Source organism: Electrophorus electricus, chromosome 8 (assembly GCF_041902795.1).
Source record: "Electrophorus electricus isolate QZ-2024a chromosome 8, ASM4190279v1, whole genome shotgun sequence".
Lineage (NCBI taxonomy): Eukaryota > Metazoa > Chordata > Actinopteri > Gymnotiformes > Gymnotidae > Electrophorus > Electrophorus electricus.
Window position 1 is genome coordinate 27,255,313 of NC_137504.1, and position 24,477 is coordinate 27,279,789.

Genomic DNA, 24,477 nt, shown 5'->3' on the forward strand with positions numbered 1-24,477 from the left:
GAAGTGGTCTATGAGGTTATGGACAAGTGTTCTGTTGTCCTGCAATGTACAAAATATACAAAATGATTAGTTCATTCTGTGACGTAGTGATACATTTTTTAAAAATGAATGTACTGGGTTAGAGAGAAAATAGGTTACAGAGTTTAAAGTTAAAATGATAAGGGCCCAGGTGTTGGCATTTACACAACTATTCTCAATGGTGGATTGTGTAATTTAGGACTGCAGACCTCTCATTGGTCAGTGAGCCATGTACTGCCTCTAAAGTTAACATTGTGTTCAGAGATACTTGGTCACACTATAGCCATGACTGCACGTGGGAGAGCTGCTCTCAGTATATTGCTCCTGCTCACTGTGGCCCAGGCTCCACTGGCTGTGACAGCAGGGAAGATCCTCGTCTGGCCAGGAGAATTCAGCCACTGGCTCAACATCAAAGTCATCATAGATGAACTAATATCCAGAGGACACAGTGTGACTGTTGTTACCCACAGTGCTACACCCTCTGTAAAGACAACTGAGCATCCGGGCTACAATGTGGATGTAATACAGGTGCCTTACACTAAGCAGGATATCATTAACATCATGTACAGATTTCGAAGGTACTGGACATACGATCTGCCCAAAGATAACATTCTCCAGGCATCTCTAAAGCTCAAAGAGCTGACTGATGTGACCATGGAACATAAAACGATACTGTGCAGGAAGCTCTTTGCACATGGAGATCTCCTAGAGAAGTGGAGTAAGGAACAGTTTGATGTTCTTCTGACAGACCCCATGACTATGTGTGGAGAACTGCTGGCACAGAAGCTGAACCTGCCATTTATCATCAGTCTGAGGTTCTCATTTGGAAGTGCTGCAGAGCGACTCTGTGGACAGCTACCAGCACCACCCTCTTATGTGCCAGGGGTTGGCATCAAGTACACGGATCACATGGGTTTCCTCCAGAGAGTGAAAAACCTTTTATATATCTTCTCCCAAGATCTTCTGTTTAGTTTTGTGGCTAAAATAAAATGGGATTCTATATATACCGAGATCATGGGTAAGTGATGATCACCGATCTGCCATTTAAAATCTTTCTTGATATGGGCTTCTTTTTCTTTCAGATTTTATGTAGATTACAGAAATCGAAAATGCCCCTAGCACCATAACCTCTATAACCACCATAACAAGTGTTCTGCTGTCTTGAATATACAAAATGTTCATCCATCAGTAATTGAAATTGTAAAGACTATTCAGTATGAACAAAGGCTGCGAGTTTTCTATCTGGCTATAGATTTGTCACAGTGAAATTTATAGAGAATATAGATGTTGGTCCCAAATGTATAAAAAATGATTTCATACTTCATGCAATTTGACTTGAATCATATTAAGACAGTCGTGCCTAGTACTGTTTTTCTAAAGCACTCATTTTATAACTCCACTCATTTGAAGACTATTGTCTATTGACAATGTAGACTATTCTTTGACATGTAGTGATAAATTAAAATGTTAAAAGCACTGAGTTATAGAGAACATGGCTTACAGATTTTAAACTTAAAATGATGAGTAGCAACTTCATATACACATGACAGCATGTCAAAGTATTGAAATTATTACAACTGTTCTCAGTGGTGGATTGTGTAATTTAGGATTGCTGACCTCTCACTGGTCAGTGATCCATGTGCTGACTCTGTAGTTCACTGTATTCCAGAAATGTTCACAAGTCATAAAATAGTCCAAGTCATGTCACAAGTCTTTAGGCTAGAGTCTAAAATAAATAACACAGACATTATATATATATATATAATTCCTGTCTCACTCTTCTGGTGAGTGGTCATCTTTTTCCTCACACACAGGCTTCCTATCAGGCACTGTATACTCTGATCCACTGGACAATATTTTTCTTCCACAACTGACATAAAACTCCTAAAACTGGGATTCTCTACCAGGAACAAGGGATGGTTGCAGAAAATTATGAGATTCTTCACGATTGCTTCGGTAATGGCTTTCTGCTGGGGATGACTGGTTACATAGTTGTACATTTTCGTTCTGAGGCACGAGATAAGGCAAAACACTGCTCTGACTGCTTGAACTGCTATCACTGGTCACTCTAGATTTTCTTCCCTTTAACTCTTTTAACCTGCACATAAACATTTTAATGTATAGAATCCATGTCAAGCCACAGTACGCTTAGGGTGAGGAGATGGAGAAAAATCTCACCTAACGATATATTTAGCGGGAATGATTGTAAGCGTCCAGCGAAAGCTAAACAAACCTCTCCGGTTGTGCTTTTTGATGCCTTATGAAGTTTGATGTGGTCGATCTAGTTTCTTTAATTTCCCCTCCCCGCTTCTTTGCACGATGCCACCCTTCTGTTATATCCCAGGAGTTTGAATCTCCTGTAGCCTAAGGCCATAACATGCAGCTTCACTGACACTTGACGCCGTTTAGCGACCACTGACGCTAGGCGGATTTTGCGATGAGTCACACGATAAAGAGGGGTGTGTCCCAAACAAATGAAATAGTACAACACACATACATACATGCATACACACACACACACACACATTATATATATATATATATATATATATATATATAATATTTTTTTTAAATACCGTCCCTGGATGATAATGTGGAGACTCTTATTGTTCATATGCAGCTTTTCTTTTCTTTTTTTTTTTGACAAGTTCGAGTGGAATCGGAAGTCATTAGAGATTAACTGCAGGTCATGTCGGAAGTCTACTTAAGTGCGACACGACGTCAAGTGTTCATCTCTGGTGTGTGGTGCAGATTTACCTGCTCATGACTGCATGTGGGAAAGTGTGGGAAAGTGTGGATGCGCGTAATCAAATATCAGACCCAGGTGAACATCTGCTGATCATTGGTGTTCTAAATTGGAGAAAGCATCGGAGAAATGAGGGACTGTTGCAAGGAGTTTCACTGCAGACATGTTTTTGATACAGATCTGACCACAAATCTATAATGCTGGAGGTAGTATTTCTTAATGATAAGCAACAAAGTATTCCTACACCTGCCAGTGCCCCACTGATCACTGTACATGAGGTCAAGAGGAGCAACTTTAGTTGATGTAGCCTGGCATGGCAATAGCACGGCAATGCCAAGGGCCCTGATGTCTGAAAATTGCTCAGATTTACACAATGCAATTATGGCAGCATTATTCAATCAGATCATTGAAGAGGGCACTGGCCCCAAGCTTGGACAATCACCATAATGGTGACAATATGGAAAGGCAAGGGAAATGTCAGCCGCTGTGTAAACTACCAATCCATCTGTCTGCAGTGCCACACAATGAAGGTTTTGAACATGTTGGTGAATGCAGATGTTGTGATATTGTCACGGTCACAGCATGCCAATGCCTGCTTGCTCATGGAGTAGCACAGGGAGAAGAACAAGTTGCTTCATACGGCCTTCCTGGCTATGGAGAAAGTCTTTGCCTTGTGAACTTATCCTGATTGCCCTAAGGTCATACGGCATGCCAGAAGCCTACATCCCAACTCCAGCAGTGTCGTATTCTTGTCGCCCTTCCCCATCCAAGTGTGTGCGCATCACGGTTCAGCACTCTTGCAGCTGTTATTTATCCTGTCATTGTAAAGGCCATGAAGGACATCCAAAAAGACATCCCATGGACACCACTGTATGCCCTCGACATGCTGCTCACTGAAAAAAATGTTCCAGCCATATGAGCATCTATGTATCAACACCACATGGCTGCAAACTTAATGCAAAGGAGTGACTTCAGTGACAAAGAAGATTCAAGAATCCCAGTGAAGGTGGTATGGTATGGCGGTGGAGACAGCTTTGAAACTTAAAGCCAAAGGCAAATTGCCACAAAGTATGCTGAAGAAGTGCTGGCTCAGTCAACTCAACCAGGACACGAAATGTGCCAATATCATCACTGGAGATGCTAATGATTGGAAGAACTGAAAATGGACACGACTACAAGCATACCTGCATGGATGTGATCCTGTACTACACAGGGAAACTGCTACAAAGAAGAAGAAATAGGTTTGTGTGATATGACAACAGCTATGGGGTTTTCCATCCACCAGTTGGATCTTCAGGCTTGACAGGATGGGTATAAAGTGCAGGTCCAGGCGTTCCACCATGTTGGAGGTGCTCCAGAGTCAAGCAGAGCTGTAAAAACAATAGGCCTGTCTTTACAGTGTAGTTCTAGGTAAAGCATAAAGAGTTGAGAAATGTCTAAAAAGAGACATACTGTATTGGTACACAAGATGCTCATAGAAATACAAGCTCATAGACAGACAAAACACTCAAACATTTAACCAACAACCCCACAAGAGACAGAGGCCATTTGGGATTCTTTTCTCTTTTCTACAGAGAAACGCACACTGTCAAGCTATATCTCCTCATGATTGATCAGGCAAAGAACAAGTGTGGCAGGTATGTTAGAAACTGATTCAAAGTGACCAGTCCTTCAGGTTCGATCTCCTCCAAGTTACCCTATGCCCTCCGTCCTCTGTAGCCAGATCAATCCAGTGAAGTCAAGAGACACTGACACCAAGGTAGTGAATCAAGAGAGTTCCACTTTATTGAGGAAAGCACAGAGTATATATGTGTCCTATATCTACTATCTAAATCTACAGGATGACTGGGAAAAGTGAGGCATGTTCTAAGGGTCTGCATAGAAAGTAAAAAGACAAGGTTAGTAAAGATTAGATGTTCTCTGCATAAACGAGCCACAAGCTGTTCCTGTGCCTGCCATGAGCCACTTCTGTGCTTAGAGAGAGAGAAAGAGAAAGGGAGGGGTAAAGGAGACAAGAACAGGGAGCAGATGACCTCGCGCGACCAGCTAGCGGTCAAGCTGCCATGTCATGGCTGATAAGCAGAGACCTTGCGCTGGATGCCTAAAGACAGAAAGGCTCCAGTATCTAACAAGGTAGAAACACTGACTGGTGAATCATTCAACATTTGTTGAATCGATTATTCACAGAGTGGTGAATCATTCATTGTGTCCTCTAAGCTCTGTTCCCAAACAGCATTAGCCCATTCAAGCACTTTGCACCTACTAAATACATTATTGTTGATGGAAAAAATGAGGGGCCAGGCACAGTCAGCTATTGGGTTTGCAAGGATAATTCCTTAATGTTTTCCAGTGACAGAAATTGGTGGTGTTGGCCACACAGTGATGGAATCACTTCAGGCGTGTTGCTTGAACCTGCTGACCCCATGTGGAGGCAAAGTCTTCTGTCACAAGTAGATTCAAAAGCAGATTCAAGAGCAGGTTTAGCAAACTCAATAGAAAATCAGATTTAATAATGCTGGTAAACAAACACTGTCTGATATCCAAAAACACAGCACTAATCCAGACATGGGTTCAAAAACAGTTAAGTAGATGGACAGGGCAAACATATTCGAACTGAATGTGCTTCCAAGAGTAATCCAAACAAAGAAAACCAGAGCCAACAACGAGAGGCAATACAACTGGGTATGCAAACAAGAAAAGCTTAGAAAATGCTGTTAACATACATTATAGAGGTTTAAATCCCTGGCCAATCAATGCAGCAATTACAACACAGTCTTAAAGTATTCAAAGCTTTTTCATTAACAATTTTTCTTTGTCTTTTCAGCAGGCAACATTAATGTGTTTATCTAAATATTATATGTTTTGCTTTGAACAAAATACAATTTTAATATAACTTTTATTTGTTGATTTAGTAGGGTGTTCTGCGCATGTATAACTGAACATGCAATAAAAGTAGTGTTGGACCTTTTCTTGTTCTTTGATAAGATATTGATAAGGCACTGAGCTTAAAAATGTATTGCTCAGATATGCATTGGTCAAATTTGCACTGATCAGATCTGTATTGCTGATCTGTTGCTCAAGGCATGCCAGGATCTAATATGAGTCATATCATTAGCAGATTTATCAGTCAAAATGGAGGTCTATGAGGTTAACACAGTAATGCCTAGTACTGTTTTTCTAATGCACTCATTTTCTAACTCCACTCCTTACATGACTAATGTTGAAGAGGAACAGATTAGTTCATTATGTGACAAGTAGTGATAAATTAAAAAACTGAATGTATTGGGTTATAGAGAATCTGGAGTAAAGAGTTTAAACTTAAAATGATAAGGGTAAAAACTTCAAGCACACATGACACTAATCTGGATAATGCAGTCAAGGTGTTAGTGGTTATATGACACTTCTCAATGGTGGATAGTGTAATTTAGGACTGCTGACCTCTCATTGGTCAGTGAGCCACATGCTGCCTCTAAAGTTTACTCCGTGTTCAGAGATACCTGGTCACACTATAGCCATGTCTGAATGTGGGAGAACTGCTCTCAGTATATTGCTCCTGCTCACTGTGGCCCAGGCTCCACTGGATGTGACAGCAGGGAAGATCCTCGTCTGGCCAGGGGAATTCAGCCACTGGCTCAACATCAAAGTCATCATAGATGAACTAATATCCAGAGGACACAGTGTGACTGTTGTTACCCACAGTGCTACACCATCTGTAAAGACAACTGAGCATCCGGGCTACAATGTGGAGGTAATACAGGTACCTTACACCAAGCAGCATATCATTGACATCATGTACAGATTTCGAAGGTACTGGACATACGATCTGCCCAAAGATAACATTCTCCAGGCATCTCTAAAGCTCAAGGAGCTGACTGATGTGACCATGGAACATAAAACGATACTGTGCAGGAAGCTCTTTGCACATGGAGATCTCCTAGAGAAGTGGAGTAAGGAAAAGATTGATGTTCTTCTGACAGACCCCATGACTATGTGTGGAGAACTGCTGGCACAGAAGTTGAACCTGCCATTTATCATCAGTCTGAGGTTCTCATTTGGAAGTGCTGCAGAGCGACTCTGTGGACAGCTACCAGCACCACCCTCTTATGTGCCAGGGGTTGGCATCAAGTACACGGATCACATGGGTTTCCTCCAGAGAGTGAAAAACTTTTTATATATCTTCTCCCAAGATCTTCTGTTTAGTTTTGTGGCTAAAATAAAATGGGATTCTATATATACCGAGATCATGGGTAAGTGATGATCACTCTTCTGCCATTTAAAATGTTTCTTGGTATGGACTTCTTTTTATTTCAGATTTTATGTCTGTTACAAAAATCGAAATTGCCCCTACCACTTTACAGTTTAAAACCTTGTAGTGTGTTTTGGGAGTATGTTTTCATGCTAGTTGGCAATCACCTACCCAGATACAGTATAGGTTCTTTATGAATTTGGGGAGTTTCCCGTCACCGCCCTCCTTTGTGCCATGGGATAGCCTCAGGAACTCAGATCAAATGATTTCATCCAGAGAATTATTGTTCATATCAACTCTCAAGATGATGTTGAGCCATGTGACCATAGCAAAATGGAGTTACATATTTACCAAAGATGCTCTGGATAAGGGCATCGGCCAAATCCCATAAATGCAAATGTAAGTCATAGGTAAATGATGATCTATCACTTAGTGTTTTTATGCATGTATATGTTTTTATTTTCAACTTTCATTTAGGCCACAGGTTTTCATAACAGTCCATTCAAGCACTTTGCACATACTAAGCGCCTTACTGTTGATGGAAGAATACAAAGAGCATTGCAATAACAATTTTTAAAAATCAACAAAATATCAATAAATCAATCAAGGGATTTAGAGGACATCATGTGGAGGTAAAGTCTTCTGTCACAAGTAGATTCAGAAACAGAGTCAAGAGCAGGTTTAGCAAACTGAGTTGAACTAGGTTTAATAATATTGGCAAACAAATACAGTCTTATATCCAAAACCAGTAGTAATCTAGACATGGTTCAAAAACAGTTAATTAGATGAACATGGCAAATGCACCCAAACTGGCTTAAGTAAAGAGTAATCCAAACAGAGAACATCAATCAACAATGAGAGGCAAAACAATCAGCAATGCAAACAAGAAAAGCTTAGAAAAATGAGTAGATTCCCAGTTAGACTTAACAACTTACAAACAGTAAACCACTAAACCTAAATATACAATGAGTGATGACTAAATTGGAAACAGTTATCTCTTGTTGCCTATTATGGTGGCAATTTTAGAACATGCTAGAAAGCTATGAAGTTGAAAAATGCTTTCAGAGAGATTTCCAGATTCAACTGAGAGGTGTCAGAGGTCCAGAAGGGCTGTAACTAAAGCAGTTGTTGAGGCAAAAGCTTGTTGTTGGGAGGAACTTGGAGAGGTCATGGAGAAAGACCCACACTGTACGACTCCTCAGGAGAGGAAGAAGTGATGTTACCTATACTGTACTGAGTAAAGGTGGGGAAGTGCTAACCTCTACTGGGAATATTGTTGAACAGTGAAAGGAACACTGAAGAACACCTCAACTTGGGTAAACATGTCCTTATATTAAGAGGCAATGCCTGAAACTGAAGGTGACTCAAATTCCATATCAGTGAATGAAGTTGCCATGGCAGTTAAAAAGCTGTGTGGTGGCAAGGCTCCCTTGTTAGTACCGAAGATGAGACCAGGGAGAAGGTGGAAAGTACAGGGAGTAGCAGAGGCAGTTGAGAGGATTGTTGATTCTGCTGTCATTGCTCCATGCTTGTCCTGAAAGGAATGGGGGTGCTTGCTGTAGAGAAGTGAGCACTCTGTGGCACTGGAGACAACAAGGGTGGTAGGCAGAATAAGAGAGTGCTGCGCAGAGGCTGCAGTGTAAGCCACACATTCACTCCAGATACTGTGTTTGGGGCTGGGTGAGTCACCAGAGACAGCTCACCCTTCAGGAGGGCTGGGACATGTCCACCCCTGAGAAAGAGAGCAAGTGGGGAAGGAAAGGCTAGGAGTCCCATGATTCCATACACTGCAGACTTTAAATTAGTTAATGTTTAATTGTGTTGTAAGACAGCTGGACGTAGTTTTGTTGTGCCTTCTTGGAGGTAATTTGTGCTTTTGAAATGTTACCCTCCTTATGTTTCTGCCTTTTGGTTATTTTCTCCCAATTTCCTACTTAGATTTAATCCCATTCTGACTGCTGTCTGTGAATTCAAAAAAAGAGCATGTTGACAAGAAGGCATTTTGGCAGACCCTTTGACATTACAATTTGCTGCTGAGCAGGTCTGAAATGACTCTCAATGGCAAAGTTCTGGTACTTAGAGGTGAATAAACTCACTGGCACAATATGTGCACAATTGTGTAGGAGTTTGTCAATCAGAATCAGTATTCTGTTCCTGTACACATTGCATCATCACCAAAAGAAGCCTTTTGAATGCTGTGTTTTTAAAATCTGCAACCAGATTTTGGAAATTGTCCTTAATTTTGAATATACTGTTTGGATTTACAAGTTACCTTGAGACAGTATGCAATGGGATGCTCCATCTGTAAATTGGGCAGTGGTAGCTAAGTGGTTAAGGTACTCGATTTGTAATCGGAAGGCTGCCAGTCCAAGCCCACCACTGCCAGGTTACCACTTTTGGGCCCCTTAACCCTCAGTTGAGCAAGTAACATTCACTCAGAATTGTAAGTCACTTTGCATAAAAGCGTCAACTAAATGCTGTAAATGGAGACGCACCTTGACATCATTCTATATGATCCACAACATTCAATAATGCACACCATTCTGTAATGGTGTGCAGGGACATGTTTGAAAGGACAAAATGTACACTTAATAAGCATAAATTTACACAAAAATATTGGATAATTTAGAACCACTGTCCCTGCGTTTTTACAACATAATTATTTGTGAATGTATGTGTGGATATAAACTCATTTTTATTGGGTTAGGATCATTCCCTACTATTTTCCAACATACTTTGGGGGAGGGAAAGAAAAATGCACTTCATTTATACGAACATGAAAATGAACAGAATTAAGAACAGAATTTAGATGAAAGTGATCATCATGAAGTTTTCATTCACTTACACCTTTGCTGCTGTACTTCACAGGCAAACCCACAACCCTGTGTGAGACAATAGGAAAGGCTGACATCTGGCTGATCAGAACCTATTGGGACTTTGATTATCCACGACCATCCTTGCCAAACTTCAAGTTTGTGGGTGGGCTGCACTGCAAGCCTGCAAAGCCTCTGCCTAAAGTAAGATGATCATCGTGTATGGGTTGTTTTCAGCACCGGGTTAAACATTAAGGATTAACAAACAGTCAAACAATCCCTTTAGGAATAGGACCTGACCTTTACTACACATCTTTCACATACAGACCTTTAACACACAAATAGGCAGCAGTTCCTCATTATTATCATCATCATGCATTGGTGGATTTCAGCCTTGGGTTAAACATTAAGAAATACTAAGCAGTCAAGCAATCCCTAAGAAAATTCCTAAAAACCTAGAACATAAAGGTTTAGCACATTCCTGTTCTACAGGTTTTAACAATACCCATAGACTTGTGCATCAAACAAATGGGCAAAGGTCCCTGGAGTTCTGATGAGACAACAAACGTCAGTCCTTTACAAGGGTGCCAGGCTATGACAGGGTTATGAAAAATAACCCCTCTCAACCAAAAATCAAGCACAGAAATTTTTCATTAATAACCATACCCATCGCCCCCACAGAAATGGTTTGAAACTAATTAATAGTCAAACCTGTTATTGACAAGAATTAGGTGGACCAAAACAAACAAAACCAACCCATGCTGTGAAATTACAAATTTAAAAGAAGATCAAGAATACAAAATATTCTTTGCTGTAATTTAAGTGGAACCTGTGAAAATAAGCTGTCATTTTGGTTTTGTAGGAGCTGGAAGAATTTGTTCAGACCTCAGGGGATGATGGCATTGTGGTGTTGTCACTGGGCTCCATGATAAAGAATCTCACCAAAGAGAGAGCCAACACCATCGCCTCAGCACTTGGGCAGATCCCTCAAAAGGTCTCAGTTTGCACTGTTAAACTGTTTGTGTCTCCATTTATTCCAATTTCAGCTGTCTTTTGAGTTCTGCATTATCATCTAGATGCAGTGAAGATTGACTTTGGAAACAGAAGTCCAGTGGATCTGAGCCATGGCAGTTCTATAATTCCTGGGAAAGATGTGACAAGTCACATTCAATTTTGTTTCATTGCTCTGCCATGGGTACTCGATTAGCTTCATCGTATTGTTCATTGCCCCTAATTTTGTATGTAATTACAGGTCTTGTGGAGATACACAGGAGATAAGCCAGATACTCTCACTCCTAATACAAGACTGTATGACTGGATTCCCCAGAATGACTTACTAGGTATAACTAGGTTTTGTTTTATGTGTATAGCCTACAACAGTTTGTTGTAGTAAATAGTCTACATCATGTACTAATGGCTTACATTCAATAGGACATCCTAAAACCAAGGCCTTCATCACCCATGGGGGGACTAATGGGCTGTATGAAGCTATTTACCATGGAGTCCCAATGGTGGGTTTACCACTGTTTGTTGATCAGCCAGATAACATGAACCACATGAGAACAAAGGGAGCAGCTGTAATGCTTGACTTCAACAAAATGGAGTCCAAAGACCTGAAGGAGGCTCTCACTGATGTTATACACAATCCATCGTGAGTTCATATTGTAATATGCATACATGTATGTCATTTAAGATATAATGACCCTTTATGTGTAAGATTACCCAACTGGATCTGTAGCACCTCTGTTTTCATTTAAGAAAATCTCTCATCCCAGATACCAGTGAGATGAGCTTTGTGGTCAAGATCTAAAATTTTAAAAGCATTATGTAGGAAATGCCAATAATTCCAAACTATGAAAGCTATTCCCTACAAAACACTAAAATATTTCCTTATCTTATGCATAATGATGTAAAATTGGTTCTCAGTCTGTCTGCTGAAGTGAACCTCGAAATTCTTATGTCATCTTTAATATTAGTATTTAATTTCTTGTGGTGTTTCTAAGAATGTATACAAATTACTCATCTGCTTTTCACACTTCTATCCTCTTTCATCTCTCAATTTTCATTCTGTAGTCATCATCATATTTTAATATATAATTTAATTCATGTATTTATCCATTCATATAAAACTTCTGATTCTGACACTGGTAGACAATTTCAGCAATCTTAGTTTTCATGCCCTTGGAATGTGCTTTTTCAAGCCCAAATTTTCAGAAATTTTATATTCCAGAATCTATTTAATTTCTTCACTCAGGTACAAAGAGAACATAATGAGACTCTCCCGGATCCACCATGACCAACCTATGAAGCCTCTGGATCAGGCTGTCTTCTGGATCGAGTATGTGATGCGGAACAAGGGGGCCAAGCACCTGAGGGTAGAAGCCCATAACCTCACTTGGTACCAGTACTACTGCCTGGACGTGGCTGCCTTTTTACTCTCCATAACTGCACTGGTCATGTTCATCTTTGTGAAAACATGCAGTTGGCTCTTCCGTAAATGTTTAAGAAAGACCACAACAAGAAAGAGCAAGAAAGAGTGACTAAGTTAGAGTATATCACTGTATTAGTTATTATGGGGTGTAAAATGCTGTTAATGTACACTATAAATGCAGTAGTTTCCTATGTGTAAGTTTGATCTATTGCAGCGAGTTTTAATTCCTTGACCAATCAGAACAGTGATTTCAGCACAGTGTTTAAATAAGATATGCTTCACTAATTATTTTTGTTCATCTTTGCATCACTCAAAGGTCATGGCTTTATCTGTCTTGTATAGTGTTTTGCTTTAAACAAAATAAAAAGTACATTTTATAACTTTTATTTGTTACATTAATTTAGGCAGTCTGTATATGTATATTATAACAAAGTATTTCATAGTCCATGTAATTATATACTTATTTCCACTCATTGGAGCACTAGTCCTGAAAGATGAAAGCATTTGGTCAGATTCTGGCTATATATATCACTGATGTGCAAAAAAAATTTCATTAATAAAGTAAAAAAAAAAATAAATAAAAATAACCTATTCACATACGCTATTTTAGATATTCATTGATATTACAGGATGTGTTTCTATCTGACTTTGGTGCTAATCAAAACTGCAAGGACTGGCTGCCTTGTATGTACCCATTCTGGTCATATGTTAAAGAGATCCATAATGTATAATGCCAATCTACTTTTGTCATCAGTAGTTGCATTTTGAGGACCTTTCAGTAGCAGTCTGAATATATGGGTCAAAGTGTCTTCCTAATATTGGTATCATTAGGACGTGGTAGATTGTGTAATTTGGGATTGCTGGCCTCTCATTGGTCAGTGACCCATGTGCTGCCTCTATTGTTTACTGTGTGTGTGCAGAGATACCTGCTCACAGTGCACACATGACTGCATGTGGGAGAGCTGCTCTCAGTGCTCTGTTCCTGCTCACTGTGGCCCAGGCTCCACTGGGTGTGACAGCAGGGAAGATCCTAGTCTGGCCAACAGAATTCAGAAACTGGATCAACATCAAAGTCAGAGAACACAGTATGACTGTTCTTATCCACAGTGCTACACCCTCTGTAAAGGTCTCTGGGCAATATAGGTGTAGGTAATATAGGTACCAAGCAGGACATCATTAATAACATGGAGAAATTTATGAAGAGCTGGACATACAGTCTGCGAAATTACAATATGTTGAAGGATTCTCTGAACATAAAGATTATGTGCATTTGACTATGGAACAGAACCAGGTACTTTATGCTGGAAGCTGCTTGCACATGGACACCTACTGGAGAATGAAGCAAAGAACAGTGTGAAGTCCTGATTTTCCCATTTAGAAGTGCTGTGGAGCACCTCTGTAGACAGCTGCCAACATCACTTTTTTACGTGCCAGGGATTTGCCCCAGATACATGGATCAGATAGATTTCCTCCAGCAAGTGAAACACTTTTTATATATCCTCTCCCAAGAGTTTCTGTTTAGTCCTGTGACCATGGCAAACAGGGATTACCTGTTCACTGATGATCTCCAATTTTAAGGTATTTTTTTAATCTGTTCTCTGTTAGAAACTGGTTCAAAGTGACCAGTCCGTCAAGTTTGAACTCCTCCAAGTTACCCTATGCCCTCCGTCCTCTGTAGCCAGATCCGGGGAAGTCAAGAGACACTTATCCCAAGGTAGTGAATCAAGAGAGTTCCCCAAACACATCTACACTCTTGAAACTTTAGGACCCAATCGAATGAATGTTATGAATTAACCATATAATACTTTTTATATACACAACATTTTTGAACATTAACTGGTTTGACCTATAACGTCCACCTGATAATAGTACCAGGACAGATTTGGCTTTATCTTTCTGCCATCAATCATAGAGTGCCTGCAGGTTTATTGACAGGTCAGTGACCATGTGTGTATAGCAAACTCCACATTCCGGAACTTGCACTGGCCCCGTGTTTTGTGTTGGATGTATTACCTGGTCATTATTGTTCAATATGATGCTATGCAGATATTTTCTCCCCTTGATAGTTTTGCTTCTGAGCATGTCTGAAATGACTCTCAGTGGCAAAGTGCTGATGCTTCCAGGTGAATAGTTTGTAATCAACTAGACCAGGTTACATTTTTTAATGTTGTCCAGCAATACAGTTAGGAACTTCTATACAAGAGGGCGGTCTTCCCTGCCTGATTGTTGTGGAGGGGCGTGATTTTGCCCAGGAGCAATGGATGTAGCTTCCAAATCACTCCAGCACTACATCATTTCATGAGCGTAACGTCTGCATACAGCTCATAATGCATTTGTTTATTGCTATTTTTTGACATGTTAGCAGTTGATAAATACATGAATTTGCAGATGAAACAAAGTCAGTAGCCAAAATAAACTTGGGATTTGCTAAATGTTTTTGTAAAGATGTTTGTTGTAGAATAGCAAGCTATTCTAAAATGTACCTTAGTTAGCTAATACACAAATTCCAAAAAGTATAGCTGTAACTGCATTAAAGATATCCTTTAAAGAATGTTCTGAGGCTGTTTTTCTGGGTTTGTAGTAAGACCCTTAGTTCCAGTGAGGGAGGATGTTAATGTTACAGCATACAGTCTTATGCCTCCAACTTTGTGTCAACATTTGGGGGAAGGCCCTTTCCTGTTCCAACATGATTGTGTCCCTGTGCACAAAGTGAGGTCCATAAAGAGGCATAGTTTGAAAAGTTTGATTTGGAGGAACTCCAGTGGCTTGCATGGGACTCTGACCTCACCCAAACTGAAAATTTTCAAACATTCAAATTTTCAAAGCACTATTTCTAGAAAATCACATCCATGTATAGCAAGTATATATATATATATATATATATATATATATATATATATATATATATATATATATATATATATATATATATATTATTTATTTATATTTTTTTTGTTATATGTCTTTTGATAGACATAAACTTTGTTTATTCTTGAAGAAATTGTATTGACAGAAATTTAGCATATATATACTACATAAGTTTTATTTTACCTTTCACAAAATACCAGTTTCTCCTTGACAAAAAAGGAGTTCACAATTTAACAATAGAGGATTAATATGTTGTTCCTTAATCCCCAGTGAGCTAGTTTTAAAGTTAAACATTCAAATAGGAAAAAAAGATGAAGACTTCAGAATTAGTTAAAGAGAATAGCTAGTCCCGTCCTTTACTTAAACATAACAAGCATTATTGAGGCACTCTCTGGAAATGTCTGACAATCACACAAAAAAAACAAATTATTATACAGTTTTGAGGAGTGATTATTTATTCGCCCTACCTTAATTTACATACTAGTTTTTGAAATCGCCATCATTATATCCAAACCATTCATTAGTCAATATATGCAAATTGATATTTAACACCTATACAAGTTGGAACTTTGACCATTACATTGCAAGAGAAGACTTCTCTTTTTTTTAAATGACTTTATCTAACATAAGTTTGGTTTTCTGTACCTGTTTATGATACATCATACACAAAGGTCTGCTGAAGCCTACACAGAATCCTTTGCAGAAGCCTGCAGAGGCCTCTGCTCTGTACACGGATCATTTTATATATTTTTATTTATTAATATTTCTAATTTAATGTTTAAACCTATTTTTCTGTAAACACTCTTTGTATTATCTCAATAACCATTGTGAGAAAAATCAATTATGTGCAGTATAAATCAGGCAGCATTATAAAATGTACTATAGTATTCACATGTTTGAGTTTCTGCAAGTTTCAGGCCTTATACACAGATCAGACAGCCACAAGGGGATAGTAGACAACCTGGAATGTTGTGTGAAGAGAGTGACTGTCATTCTTCAGTTGCATGTCGTACCTTTTGATCTTCTTCTCTGTGGAGCCTGGACCAGGCTGTCTTCTGGATCGACATCACAGGCTGTCTGTGATGCGGAATAAGGGAGCCAAACACCTGAGGGTAGAAGCCCATAACTTCACCTGGTACCAGTATCATTGCTTGGACGTGGCTGCCTTTTTACTCTCCATAACTGCACTGGTAATGTTCATCTTTCTGAAAACATGCATTTGGCTCTTCCGTAAATGTTTAAGAAGGACCACAATAAAGGACAAGGTAGAGTGAATAAATTAGTGTATACAACTGTATTGGTCATTATAATTATGGGGTAATTCTATATGTGTTAGGAAACTAGACATTATTCATTCAGTGTGTTTTTTTCTTGTTTCTCTGTTTAAGCCATTGCAGTGGGTTTAAATCCTAGACCAATCAATGCAGAAATTGCAACACAGTCTAAAGTATTCAAAGCTTTTTCATTAGTAATTTCATTTGTTTTTTAAGCACTCAAAGTTAATGTGTTTATCTATATATTGTATTATATTTTGCTTTGAGCAAAATAAAATTTAAATATTCTAACTTTTATTTGTTGATTCAGTAGGGTGTTCTGCACATGTATAGCTGAACATACAATAAAAGAATTGTTGTATTTTTTTTCTTGTTCTTTGATGAACTAGTGATAAGGCACCAAGCTTAAAAAATGTATTTTATTCACATCTGAGCAATGCTCAGATCAGCATTGCTCAGATCCATCAGTAATCCATCCATAAAAAACTGAAATTGTAAAGGCTATTTTAAATCTGGCTATATTTGTGTCATAGTGAAATTTGTTACAAATGTTGGTCCCAAATGTTTAAAATGATTTCATACTCCATGCAGTGCTACTTGTATCAGATTAAGGCATCTCATGACACAGAGCTCCATCACCAAGCCTCATATTTCACCAATATATCATTATATCAGGGCTAGAACAGCCCACTACAATCACAGCAACTCCAAAGTGAAAACACCCAGCTCCCCACACACGTTTCTGTCACGGTACGGCCCCTCCCCCTGAACACCTCCATGCGTGTGTGTTTGTGTGTGTTTTTGTTCGTGAAAGTGACCACACCCTCCCTGTGTCTCACACCTGCTCCTCATTGTGTCATTAGCATACATGTATATAAGTCTATCGTTTACGCCTTTGTGTTGTCGGTGTTGGACAATGATAGCCTGCGGGCTAGGGCTAGGGCTAGGGCTAGGGCTAGGGCTAGGGCGTGTACAAATAAATATATTTGTTTAATGTTATTCGTCCCCACATCCTGCTTAGCCTCCTAACGTCACAGTTTCTTGTCACAATAACCATAAGGAAAAATATTTCTGAACAACAATAAGCACGCTCCTAAAATTTAACTTCCTGAATGAATCTCCGTGTCTTGAACAGAGCTGTTTTCCTGATGAGCAGAGACTAATGGCACCATCTCAAATTTCTTCCTCTGCCCTATGTTGTGCACTATGTTATGCATAAAATGGCCAAACCGCCAACAAATATTGCATAATACGTCTGATACGTCTAAAGCAATTTATATTCAGGAATAGTGTAAGTCCTAATTTAATATTCAATGACTGTTCATTGAAATTGTCATTTTTAAATAGTGTTCTAATTAGGAGCTAGCCGTCATTTGAGATGGGACCGATAGTCTCTACTCAAGTGGCAGACTGAACAAACTGGCTAACTTATGCCATGGACACACTACTTGACTTTCAAAGCTGTTAGATCATTGTACAATTCACACTACACAACTTGCAAATGGGAATCTTGAAGTTGTGGTTTGCACACTACATGACTGATTGGCAATAAGGGTCACATAATAAAAGATCTTTCACCAGTTGACAAGTCTGTATGCTCTCCTAACTATATTTTGTCAGGAAAACACACGAGAAATGACATGTACAATGACATGGTTGTTTTCCCTTTAAAGCTTGACACAACCCTCACTGCCAGTCATAACATTGTCGCAGGACCTGCAAACTGCAGGATCTGGACTCACAAACAGGTCCAGATATTTGACATGACAGGTATATTTTGAGATTCTGCGGTGATCAGCCAGCCACTCGGATCATGTCTTTTAACACATAGTGTTACACACATAGTAATCAGTAGCTAATTTTCGAGGCCCAAACAAATGGCAATTTGTCCTGAGGAGGCTGTGATTGGCATTAAGGATACCGTGGGCCAATACCCACCTCAGTATTTCAACAGTTATATCGGGTTCTGTTTTAGCTCTCTCAGCAACACACCAGGAAATATCCCAGCACTCTTGTTGCAAGTCCATCCTTGTATTATATTACTGTGACTAAAAAAAACCTTACTTAAGAATCTTGTAGGAAAAGACGCAGTACTTGAGAGGTCCCTTTGCAGACAAGAGTGGAAGCACGGCAAACCTGGACGTGGGGAATCAAGAGGAAGCCAACTTACGACGAGAAAGAGAAAAGACACATTAACGTAAATGAACAGTATGCAAACTAATAATGGAATATGTAATGGCCATAACATATGAAGAATGAATATAACTGACACATATAATACGGTGCATATAATATAATATTGTATTAACTGTGATTGTCTCTGTCACCTTTACCCACCACCTAATGGCGTTCTCCTACCAAGTAGGGGACGAGATAAGAGGATACAGTGGCGGTTGGCCAATAAAGGGTGTTATGGTGCTGCCCCTCCTGATAGAGGAAGTTTCTACGTTTAGTCATTGGTGGAGTAGGGACGTCTGAAGTTACTGACAGTCAAGAACGCGGTTACTTAAGATATTGTATTTCAGGCGATCCAAAATTCAATAAAATATCTTCTCTAAAGTCCATTTACGAGAACTTTGGTGGAGAAACTACATGTTTCTGAGGAGCTTGCTAAGATGACTGGCCAGCTAGCTAGTCAAGGTTTACGCTAGTGTTAGTTAACTGCTAGCCATCGTTAACTTAGTTCGCTAGTTGTCTAATTTGATGGTTGTTCTAGCAAATAGAACTAGCTAGTGTTCCCTAACTTGTTAACACTAGCTAGCTAGCTAACTTTAGATAGTAGCTTGCTAACATTAGCTATCTTAGTTGTGTGTTTTAGAGGTGGTTCTGGAGAACTTATCCAAGATGAGCTCTTCTTAAATAATGTACCATCTATGTGAGCACATTATAGCTGCAGCTACTGATAACTCATTTATTCTGTTGATTTTAATGCCAATTAAATAATTCCTGGATATTTCACAGAGCACTAGTGGTTTGTATTGGTATGTTTGCTGAAGCTGAAAGTGTCACAAATATCCCCATTTAGAATATTTTTCACCAGCCGCCACTGGAAGTATATGTAGAGGGAGTAGAGACGCGGGAAGTTCCATTTATTCTGTCAGTACTACTTGTTCAACAAGCCCTGTTAGCTCTATCAGTCCTGCTAATTCTGCTAGTCCTGATCGTCTAGCTTTAATATAGACTGGTGTACTTAATCCTGAGTTTAACTGAATTGAACACATGCTTGTAGATGCAAAACTATATTACTGGGCTATTTTAATCATTTTGTTGACTGTGGCTGGTTGAGATGGCCAACAGGTGTCACATGTTATATAATTGTGAAATAAACCTTGCACTGGAGATGTTCTTGCTACTCCTTTGGGAGGGTGTACTCCTCTGTGCCTACTTACTCACACCTAACCACATGACATATGGCCAATACTGTTTTTGTAATGCACTCATTTATTAACTCCACTCATTAGACTACAGTTGAACAGGAATGGATTACTTATTTTTGAGAAGTATATGGATAAATATAAAAGTTGTAAACACTGTGTTATAGATAATTGGAGGGGGAGGTGCAGAGTTTAAATTTAAAATAATGAGTAACAACTTCATGCACACATAACAGTAATCTGGATATAAAGGTTAAGGTACTGGTGTTATTACAACTATTCTCAGTGGTGAATTGTGTAATTTAGTACTGCTAACCTCATTGGTCAGTGAGCCACGTGCTGCCTCTGTAGTTCACTCTATGTGCAGAGATACCTGGTCAGACTACAACCTTGACTGCATGTGGGACAGCTGCTCTCGGTCTTCTGTTCCTGCTCACTGTGGCCCAGGCTCCACTGAATTTGACAGCAGGGAAGGTCCTCGTCTGGCCAGGGGAATTCAGCCATTGGCTCAACATCAAAGTCATCATAGATGAACTGATAGTCAGAGGACACAGTGTGACTGTCGTTACCCACAGTGCTACACCTTCTGTAAAGACAACTGAGCATCCGGGCTATAATGTGGAGGTAATACAGGTGCCTTACACTAAGCAGGATATCATTGATGCCTTAGAGAAATTTATGAAGTACTGGACAAACGAACTGCCAAATGACAACATGATACAGACTTCTCTGAAGATAAAAGAGATCATGGATATGTTTGTGGAACAGAACTACATACTGTGCAGGAAGCTCTTTACAAATGGAGACCTGCTGGAGAAATTAATTAAGGAACAGTTTGATGTTCTTCTGATAGACCCCATGACCATGTGTGGGGAACTGCTGGCACAGAAGCTGGACCTGCCATTTATCATCAGTCTGAGGTTCTCATTTGGAAGTGCTGCAGAGCGACTCTGTGGACAGCTGCCAGCACCACCCTCTTATGTGCCAGGGGTTGGCATCAAGTACATGGATCACATGGGTTTCCTCCAGAGATTGAAAAACTTTTTATATATGTTCTCCCAAGATCTTCTGTTTTGTTTTGTGGCTAAAATAAAATGGGATTCTATATATACCAAGATCATGGGTAAGTGATCTGCCATTTAAAATGTATATTTCTTGATATGGGCTTCTTTTTCTTTCAGATTTTATGTAGATTACAGAAATCGAAAATGCCCCTAGCACTATAACCTCTATGAGGTTATGGACAAGTGTTCTGCTGTCCTGCAATGTACAAAATGTGCATCCATCAGTAATTGAAATTGTAAAGACTATTCAGTATGAACAAAGGCTGTGAGTTTTCTATCTGGCTATATATTTGTCACAGTGAAATTTATACAGATTATAGATGTTGGTCCCAAATGTATAAGAAATGATTTCTTACTTCATGCAATTTGACTTGTATCATATTAAGACAGTCATGCCTAGTACTGTTTTTCTAATGCACTCATTTTCTATCTCCACTCATTTGAAGACTATTATTGAACAGGAATAGATTAGTTCATTCTTTGACATGTAGTGATAAATTAAAAAGTTAAAAGCACTGGGTTACAGAGATCATGGGTTACAGATTTTAAACTTAAAATGATGAGTAACAACTTCATATACACATGACAGTATGCCAAAGTATTTAAATTATTACGACTGTTCTCAGTGATGGATTGTGTAATTTAGGACTGCTGACCTCTCACTGGTCAGTGATCCATGTGCTGACTCTGTAGTTCACTGTATTCCAGAAATGTTCACAAGTCATAAAGTATGAGATAAGGCAAAACACTGCTCTGAATGCTTGAAGTACTATCACTGGTCACTCTAGATTTTCTTCCCTTTAACTCTTTTAACCTGCACATAAACATTTTAATGTATAGAATCCATGTCAAGCCACAGTACGCTTAGGGTGAGGAGATGGAGAAAAATCTCACCTAACGATATATTTAGCGGGAATGATTGTAAGCGTCCAGCGTAAGCTAAAGAAACCTCTCCGGTTGTGTTTTTTGATGCCTTATGAAGTTTGATGTGGTCGATCTAGTTTCTTTAATTTCCCCTCCCCGCTTCTTTGCACGATGCCACCCTTCCGTTATATCCCAGGAGTTTGAATCTCCTGTAGCCTAAGGCCATAACATGCAGCATCACTGACACTTGACGCCGCTTAGCGACCACTGACGCTAGGCGGATTTTGCGATGAGTCACACAATAAAGAGGGGTGTGTCCCAAACAAACGAAATAGTACAACACACATACACACACACACACACACACACACACACACATATATATATGTGTGTGTGTATGTGTGTTGTACTATTTCGTTTGTTTGGGACACACCCCTCTTTATTGTGTGACTCATCGCAAAAATATATATATATATTTATTTATTTATTTATTTATTTATTTTATACCGTCCCTGTATGATAATGTGGAGACTCTTATTGCTCATATGCAGCTTTTCTTTTTTTTCTTTTTTTTTTTTGACAAGTTCGAGTGGAATCGGAAGTGTGGGACAGCCGTTCTCCGTGTTCTGTTCCTGCTCACTGCGGCCCAGGCTCCACTGGGTGTGACAGCAGGGAAGATTCTCATCTAGCCAGGGGAATTTAGCCACTGGCTCAACATCAAAGTCATCATAGATGAACTAATAGTCAGAGGACACAGTGTGACTGTTGTTACCCACAGTGCTACACCCTCTGTAAAGACAACTGAGCCTGTGGGCTACAATGTGGAGGTAATACAGGTGCCTTACACTAAGCAGGATATCATCGACATCATGTACAGATTTCGAAGGTACTGGACATACGATCTGCCCAATAATAACATTCTCCAGGCATCTATAAAGCTCAAGGAGCTGACTGATGTGACCATGGAACATAAAACGATACTGTGCAGGAAGCTCTTTGCATGTGGAGATCTTCTAGAGAAGTGGAGTAAGGAACAGTTTGATGTTCTTCTGACAGACCCCATGACTATGTGTGGTGAACTGCTGGCACAGAAGCTGAACCTGCCATTTATCATCAGTTTGAGGTTCTTGTTTGGAAGTGCTGTGGAGCGACTCTGTGGACAGCTACCAGCACCACCCTCCTATGTGCCAGGGTTTGGCCTTGGATACACAAATCACATGGGTTTCCTCCAGAGAGTGAAAAACATTTTATATATCTTCTCCCAAGATCTTCTGTTTAGTTTTTTGGCTAAAACAAAGTGGGATTCTATATATACTGAGATCATGGGTAAGTGATGATCATTGATCAGTGACCATTTAAAAAATATATATATATATATATATATATATATATATATATATATTTATATATATTTTTTTAGTTTTTTTTAGTTTTTATGTATGCCACAGAAATACAAATTGGCACTAGCACTTTTACATTTTCAAACCTTGTAGTGTGTTTTGAGAGTATTAAATCTGTTGAGAGTAGTAAGTCATGGATCAGATTAATTTTTTGCAGAGAATTAATTATTGTTTATATCAACTGCCTCTAGATGTTGTTAAGCCTCATGACCTCAGAAAAAAGATCTTACTTGTTTACCTTATTTACTGAAGTCATAGGTGAATGGTGATTCCCTCATTTCCCATAGCATTTGAGCTTGTGTAACCTTTGATCTATCACAGTGCACCAAGTACCCATCTGAAGAACCAAGCCCACTGCCACACACGTACCCAGTCTCTTCCCCACTCCCAGTCATCCACTTATTGATTATTACATACCCCTGCCCCTTGTTCACATCTCTATTTCAGCTCACAGGAATACTCCTCCAATTCTGTACCTTCTTCACTCCTACCTACATGAGTGCCTCATATGGTGACCAGCTACTTGTTTGCTGTGCTTTTTTTCCCTCTTCTTTTCTGCTATTGTCTGAGCCTTCCCTAGAGAGCTTTCCAAGTAGATTATTTGTTGTACTTATTTGGTTTGCTTCTCATATCACTGCTCATGTGGAGTTTTAGCAAGTAGAAGTTTGTTAATGTTGGCAAACAAACACAGTCTGATAGCAGGAGTAATCCAGGCAGGGGTTTGGTAACACATAAGTAAATTTGTAGATGTAATCCTGGATATTTATTATTTTGTTTGCTTGTTTCTTTGTTTGATTTTAATTAATTATTCATTTATTAATTGTGTGTCAATTTCAGTTTTGTGCATAGAGCAATGGAACTGTTACCCTAATTTGTTTTCTTTTATATTGAAAAAAAACCAACAACAATTTTCTTAATTATTATGTAGATGAACAGGGCAAATAAGTCATAACAGGGCTAAGCAAAGAAGAGTAATCCAAACAGAATTAAACAGTGGCAGCAATAAGAGGCAAAATAACTGTCCAGTGACAGAAATTGGTGGTGTTGGCCACACAGTGATGGAATCACTTCAGGCGTGTTGCTTGAACCTGCTGACCCCATGTGGAGGCAAAGTCTTCTGTCACAAGTAGATTCAAAAGCAGATTCAAGAGCAGGTTTAGCAAACTCAATAGAAAATCAGATTTAATAATGCTGGTAAAGCTTTTTCATTAACAATTTTTCTTTGTCTTTTCAGCAGGCAACATTAATGTGTTTATCTAAATATTATATGTTTTGCTTTGAACAAAATACAATTTTAATATAACTTTTATTTGTTGATTTAGTAGGGTGTTCTGCGCATGTATAACTGAACATGCAATAAAAGTAGTGTTGGACCTTTT

At 39.1% G+C, this 24,477-nt stretch overlaps 2 protein-coding genes across 3 annotated transcripts; both read left to right on the forward strand.

The window, feature by feature from the left end:
- Positions 1 to 301: 301 nt before the first annotated feature.
- LOC113567901 (UDP-glucuronosyltransferase 2C1-like) lies at positions 302 to 12,821 on the forward strand. Of its 2 annotated transcripts, none has more exons than XM_081718644.1 (6): positions 302 to 1,036; positions 9,879 to 10,027; positions 10,686 to 10,817; positions 11,076 to 11,163; positions 11,255 to 11,474; positions 12,078 to 12,819. In XM_081718644.1, exons 1-6 carry the CDS (start codon positions 304 to 306, stop codon positions 12,361 to 12,363), a joined length of 1,608 nt encoding a protein of 535 aa, XP_081574770.1. In that variant the 5' UTR covers positions 302 to 303; the 3' UTR covers positions 12,364 to 12,819. The 2 variants fall into 2 exon arrangements, with proteins under 2 accessions (XP_081574770.1, XP_026851839.3); XM_026996038.3 differs by lacking the exon at positions 302 to 1,036 and adding an exon at positions 2,818 to 7,011 and having other exon boundaries at positions 12,078 to 12,821.
- Positions 12,822 to 16,126: 3,305 nt separating this feature from the next.
- On the forward strand, positions 16,127 to 24,466 carry LOC145659038 (UDP-glucuronosyltransferase 2B17-like). The gene is made up of 3 exons (XM_081719806.1): positions 16,127 to 16,312; positions 20,122 to 20,893; positions 22,283 to 24,466. The coding sequence occupies exons 1-3, from the start codon at positions 16,127 to 16,129 to the stop codon at positions 22,399 to 22,401; spliced, it is 1,077 nt and encodes a 358-aa protein (XP_081575932.1). The 3' UTR covers positions 22,402 to 24,466.
- The last annotated feature ends 11 nt before the right edge of the window (positions 24,467 to 24,477 follow it).

Coding starts and splice junctions, on each gene's coding strand:
- LOC113567901 (XM_026996038.3), top strand. CDS start 6,225: ATGCTGCCTCTAAAGTTTACTCCGTGTTCAGAGATACCTGGTCACACT. Junction 11,164..11,254: donor TCCCCAGAATGACTTACTAG/GTATAACTAGGT, acceptor TACATTCAATAG/GACATCCTAAAACCAAGGCC. Junction 11,475..12,077: donor GATGTTATACACAATCCATC/GTGAGTTCATAT, acceptor TTCTTCACTCAG/GTACAAAGAGAACATAATGA.
- LOC145659038 (XM_081719806.1), top strand. CDS start 16,127: ATGTCGTACCTTTTGATCTTCTTCTCTGTGGAGCCTGGACCAGGCTGT. Junction 16,313..20,121: donor TACTCTCCATAACTGCACTG/GTAATGTTCATC, acceptor CTGCCTCTGTAG/TTCACTCTATGTGCAGAGAT. Junction 20,894..22,282: donor TATATATACCAAGATCATGG/GTAAGTGATCTG, acceptor TTTTTTGACAAG/TTCGAGTGGAATCGGAAGTG.